Source organism: Orbicella franksi, chromosome 15 (assembly GCF_964199315.1).
Source record: "Orbicella franksi chromosome 15, jaOrbFran1.1, whole genome shotgun sequence".
NCBI lineage: Eukaryota > Metazoa > Cnidaria > Anthozoa > Scleractinia > Merulinidae > Orbicella > Orbicella franksi.
The window spans coordinates 5,593,505-5,599,700 of NC_138159.1; the positions used below are offsets into that span (position 1 = coordinate 5,593,505).

Genomic DNA, 6,196 nt, shown 5'->3' on the forward strand with positions numbered 1-6,196 from the left:
CAGCGATATATATCTAAGCTTAAAGCGGAACATACCTAAATTCGACACTGTCTTACTTCACTCAAACTGGAGCAGCTTACGACGAAAATACTTAAGCAAAATTCCAACAGACGTAAACGCGTTGAGTTGTGGGCCAAAAACATGAAAAATTTCAGGAATTTCGGACGCCATTTCTTCCGCGCGACATCCGCAAAAATCCTCGCAGTATGTACGCGCGTGTGCCTCACATGATGGCGCAATTTGTTCTAAAAATAGAATTATTGTCCCTTATTATATGACTAGCTCCGTGAGCGGGCAAGATGAACCGAATCTCGCGCTGTGATTGGCTACCCGAGCGGGCAAGATGGAGCTATCTTGCCCGCTCGGGATAAGGGCTTTGTCCCGCAAGGAAAATTCATCCGAGGCGAAAGCCGGTTTACCAAAATTTTCTTTCTTAGTTTTTCCCTGAAAAATCTTTTCCGTGACAGTTAAAGATTTCCTGTGGTGTGTGTATCGATGGAGCTGGAAAACGAGAAAACTGAATGCGTCAACGAGAAAGAAAACAAAGAAAACAAAAATGTTGACGAGTTTCATGAATTTATTTTGCAACAAAAACCGGCAAACACAAAACTAAAAACACAAAGTGACATGAAGGTATGGAAGCGGTTTTGTTTACAAGAAAACGAGAATAGGGAACTGTGTGACATACCTCAGGAAGAACTGAATTTGCTGTTGTGCAAATTTTTCAAAACCGCAAAGAAATTGGACGGCACAGAGTACGAGCCTGTCAGTTTGACGTCCTTTCAACGTAGTCTCCAACGCGCCTTGAACGAAAGAGGTTCAAATGTAAATATTATTGACGGAGACAACTTCAAACTCTCCAGAGAAGTGTTAAGTGCCAAGCGCCGTCAGCTTGTTGTGGAACATGGCAAGGGGAACAGACCACAAGCTGCCCGTGAGCTGACCGAGGCCGAGGAAGACAAGCTTTTCGAGTGTGGTGAGTTTGGGACCTCCAATCCGACAGCCTTGCAGCGTACCTTGTGGTGGATAATTGCCCTTCACTTTGGGTTCAGAGCTCGAGACGAAAGCCGCCGATTAAAGTGGGGAGACGTCACTTTGGAGAAAGACCCAGAAACGGAGAATGAGATTCTTGTGTGGAGATATGAGCGAGGATCCAAAACACGTCAAGGCCAAGACAAGCCATACAGTGTTCGTGCTTTCCAGCCTACTGCGCAAGCAACCGGCAACGAGCGTTGCCCGGTTAAATTCTTCAAAGAATTTGCTCGCCGTCGTCCTTTGGAGATGAACAAGCCAGATTCCCCCTTTTACCTCGCAGTCAAACATCAGCGAAAACCAGATGACGACGTGTGGTATATGCGAAGTCCGCTTGGTAAAAACGAAATCGGCAAATTTCTCCCCACCGCTGCGAAAAATGCTGGTTTACAGGGCAGAGTAACCAACCACTCGGCGAGAAAGACCTGCATTTCACGTCTCCTCGATGCAGACGTCCCAGATAATTTTGTGGCACAGTTAAGTGGCCATCGCAGTCTGAACATCAACGGCGAATGTCCCTTGCGCTGAGCCGCTCCAGCAGCAACCAGCTTTCTAGCATCTCCACTCGCACAGAAACCACAACTCGTCCCACCACTTCTGTTACCAGTGTTGAGTCTGCCACCTTTAATCCAGTCCAGATGGGATCGGGTTTTTTCTCAGGAGCAACGATTGGAAGCTTTAACAACTGTACTTTCAACATCCAGCTTACGTCGGGGCAGCTTTGCACCACAGAGCCAAGCGACAGTTCTTCGAAGCGCCCAAGGATCGGCGAAAGCGACGGCCAGATGAAATGAACTGTCTTACTCTAATGGTTTAACATTCTTTGGAGCTTAAGTGCTGAAAATTTAAGCCATTTTAGACATTTTTGAGGTAAAAAAAACTTTTCGAATTTGCCTCGAGCGGTTTCGTACATTCGTTTATTCTGATTCAGCAGTTAGACATTTACTCGTCAAAAATGTAAACCAATCAAATGATTGTATTTCTGCATTCAGCCAATTAGGATAAAGGAGAACGCGCCATTGATTTTTGCATGTAACGGGCTTCCTTTTCAGTCCTTGAAAATAAACACGTACACGGATCATTTTTTGGTGTTTTATCCCATATAATAAATCCTTTATTGACCAAGCTTGTTCGGTCAAGATGGCTGGATATTGGCCTCATTCTTTTTTTGCGTGTTTATGGACCTCGACTTCGTCTCGGTCCATAAAAACGCAAAAAAAAGAACTTGGCCAATATCCAGCCATCTTGACCTCACGCTTGGTCAATAACCCATATATATCATGGGGACAACCCCAATACTAGAAATGGCGCGCGCTTACGGTCTCCGTCCCCGATTATGGCTCCTGCTTTGACACTATGCATATCTGACTGTAAAACCTCGGTTGCTGCTGAAAAATGTTGATTTTTGCAATAGATAAAGGTTGAAAGTCAGCTAGTGAAATCATTTATTTACGATATATAATTATATACTAAAGTCAGAGCGTCGAACGCACTCTCATAATCTCTGATTACTACTAGTTTTAGTTTATCGTCATTTAGATGTGACTGTAATTTGGGTTGCGTTATTGTAGCTCTTTTCCTTAGTTTTATTATTATCAAAACGCTTTTGACAATTGATCGGTGAATGCCAGTAACGCTTGAAGTAGTTTAATCTTGATTGAATATTTGAACTTATGTGGGGTCCTTTGTACATTGCTAGAAATAATTTCTCAGTATTTTGATCTCATTTGTAAATGTTAAATGATTTTTGTATTTTCCTTTTCATACATTTACTCCTTTTTACCCGCTGTAAATTTCTTGATTGATTGACCGTTTGATGGATTGATTAATTAAAATTGTGATCTATGTTATCATAATTTCTCGTGTTGTTATATTTGATGTGCAGTTTTGTAAGATGATTTGAAACTTTTTACTGTTGTATCTTGTTACACTGTAGTATTCCATGTGAAATAAGTGAATCTTTTTATTTGAGATTATCGTAGTTTCCATGAACCTATTCCCGTTTTGAGGGTTGGCGGAAATGCAAATGAACGATGCTTAATTTATCTCACTCTTCCAAAACTTGATAAATCTAACATTACCTGTAGCATATTTCCACGGAGTCAAGAGAAATTGCCTCAAATTTGACTGATGTCTGTAAAACTGTTTTACACTTATTTCTCAAACTTGTTTAAGTAGAATATAATTTACACAGTTAGTTCTGTAAGCTGAGAAATCGAAGAGGCAGAAACCGAGCAACCCAAACAGTAAGGTAACACGATAGCGTGATTGTGATGTTTAAAAACCCAATCGGTTGTTGTACTTAGCTTCAAGCGAACTCACCTTGTGTCGTCATGTTACTCACGATGTCATCAACAAAACTCTCAGCTATCTGGCAATTACCTCGCAAGGCACTCAATACAGTCAAGGCCAAGTTTAGCAGCTAGGAAGCTTTCGTGGTAAATACTCCTTGTTTGAGACGCAATTATGAAATACTGCGAAAATCAACCTTCTTCACTAACAAACGTTTTGCGTGATACAAAAATGCTACGAAATTTGAATAGAATGGAATTAGCACAGTTCTACAAGAGTTGCAATGGGAAAAACCAGGACAGTATTAAGTTACCTGTGTTAGAAAACACGATAGCGTGAGCGTGATGTTAATCAAGGGCTCCTGTGAGCAGCTCATGGATGAATGTTTCCTTTTGCCTGTTACGAAACGAGTCTTCATGGGAAACCTTTCACATAAAAACGAGTTAATGAACCTGTAGGCGGAAGTGAATGGTTTCGCACTTAGACTCGTTTTGACTCAAAGGCAAAAGGGAACTCGGAAATGGCCTATTGGATGAATGTAGAAAACGTAGTTGAATATAAAGAGAAGAGGAATTGATCATTGTAGAGTTGTTCTTGGTACTGCAGTGGAAAACAGGAAAAGAAACATCAGTTGGTCAAATGTGATGGATAGGTTTTGATGTCCAAATGAGGTTGTTTAGTAACACCCTTTAGGTGGTTGAATTCGTTTTCTGGTAAAATCGTTTTATAATAAATAATTATTTATTATATACTTGAAATAAATTTCAAGAGCTAGAGCACAACAACAAAAATCAAGTTGAACACTGCTTTTATTAGGAACATTTTCTCTCTCTTTAAGTCCACTGAAATACTGACTACCATAATGTAGCACATAAAAGTTCAGAGGGGAAATTGTAGCCAACAGTCTCCTATACATGCAGATCAGATTATATATATATTTTTTTGCTGAGTTATAGATAACATAATCTTTTCACCAGCAGGACACACATGTAGTAGAAGTAGAATATGATAACAACCATTTTAAGAATTGAATGAAAATTCAACAGGTATAAGCTGAAACAGTTAGGTTAGCTTATACTTCAAATAAACATTGCAAGATTTGTATTTAATTAATAGAGAGAGATTAACACATTCTATTTTTGTGTTCCTTTATGATGGAGTCTAGTATTTTCATTTAATTGTAGTTCTAATAGAAAGGACTGATGTTTCTCTACATGTACCGGTATATGTTCAATGTATATGAACATGATATGGAGCTGCTAATTTTAAGTTGAAGTTGTATTTCTGTATTCCACTGTAAAGCTGTAGGTTCTGAGTTAAGTTTTGACACATATAGTGAGTTCAGGTGGATTTCACTTGTTGACATTCTTAACTTTAAGAAACCTACATGGTCAAAGCACCAAAGTGTTTCCAACTCTGTAATTATACTGTAAATCCTCGAATTAGCACATCCCCTCGAATAAGCTCCCCCCCCCGCTCTCAATCAAGCGCCCCCTCATGTTCTCCTAAATTTGAAATAAGTGCCCCAGACACTAACTCGAGGATCTACGTTGTAACCAATGTCTTTTGTAAAGAATGAGTTTAAACAGCTCAAGTGGCAGCTAACACAAGTGTTGAAGGCATCTTATTCTCTTCCTAAGTAGGGGTATTTCACATCTATCTGTAATTCTCAGATTAATTCCATGAAGTCTTAAGGGTGACTTGTGTTGTTAAAGCCGGTTTCTATGAAGTCTTTCGATATTATTTTTGCCAGCTGATAAACACGTATCGCATCAGTAATGGTGTTGTTAATATTAACATTTGCTTACTGTCACTTGCATATTAAAGTATACTGTAGGTTGCAATCACAGTGTTGATCCGGGTTATTTGCATATGCACAATAGTACAACTTGCTTCACCTGCAATACACAATGAATATAATAGTCACATATTTTAAAAGGGTATAAAAATGAATGCAGAAAAATTACACATGTATATCTTTAATCTGCTGCCCTTTCCCCTCCCCCATACCCAACCCCAATAAAAATAGGCTACTTAACTAAATGCGGTGTCCAAGTGATACTTCTTGCTTTTCTGGAAAGGGTTTAAGAAAGAAATTACCAGTTATAAATGGCATGCTTTCCTTCAAGAAACATTGGAGCTAAAATAACTCCTTTTGAAGAATTTACCGCTGACCACCGGGCCCCGGGACTCATAGGTTTTACCGCTGACTATATTGTTGAGTCGGCCATGTTGTTTTTCTACGAACACTTAAGTGCTCTTGCATCGTTGCTCGTTATTTTATGTAAGTTGATTGATCCATTATCATTTGTGTGTACTAGAATCAGGAACTTATTGTATTGTGTACTATCTTATTGTAATAGGACTCGTTTATCGTTGAGATTAAACGAACTGATCGTCATCGAGGAGTCCTGTTTCTTCACCTTTAACCTGAAAAATTTGTTCTTATATACAGCATCTCCAAATTCTGGTAGAGTTACAGGTAATTTTGAAACTCTATGAGGACTAGGAATTTAAGAACATGAAAAGCACAGGAAATTCAAACCGTTCTTTGTTTCTGCCAATAAATGTTCTGACTGTTTTCTATATGTGATTCAAATAGTTGCTTCATACATTTAGATATTTATTTGGTATGTAAAGTTTCATCTTCAGCTAAATTAATAATTATGCTCCCGCATCATAGGCCTGCAATGCGTGCAGAGAGCTAGATAATAAAGCTCTCTGCACGCATTGCAGGCCTATGATGAGGGAGCATAATTATAATGATCTCATATGATATACATAGTGAATTTTTGTTAACAAATATTCAAACAGCTTTCATGGAAATTTATTTCAAAATGCTGATGATCACCTGCTGATTGTGCACATAATT

The 6,196-nt window shown here is 39.1% G+C and overlaps 1 protein-coding gene across 1 annotated transcript; it reads left to right on the plus strand.

The window, feature by feature from the left end:
- Nucleotides 1-627: 627 nt before the first annotated feature.
- Nucleotides 628-1,560, plus strand: LOC145470602 (uncharacterized protein KIAA1958-like). The gene has a single exon (XM_081454407.1). The coding sequence runs from the start codon at nt 628-630 to the stop codon at nt 1,558-1,560; it is 933 nt and encodes a 310-aa protein (XP_081310533.1).
- Nucleotides 1,561-6,196: the final 4,636 nt, after the last annotated feature.

Bases quoted from the DNA above. Each gene is read 5' to 3' on its own strand.
- LOC145470602 (XM_081454407.1), top strand. From the start codon at position 628: ATGAAGGTATGGAAGCGGTTTTGTTTACAAGAAAACGAGAATAGGGAA.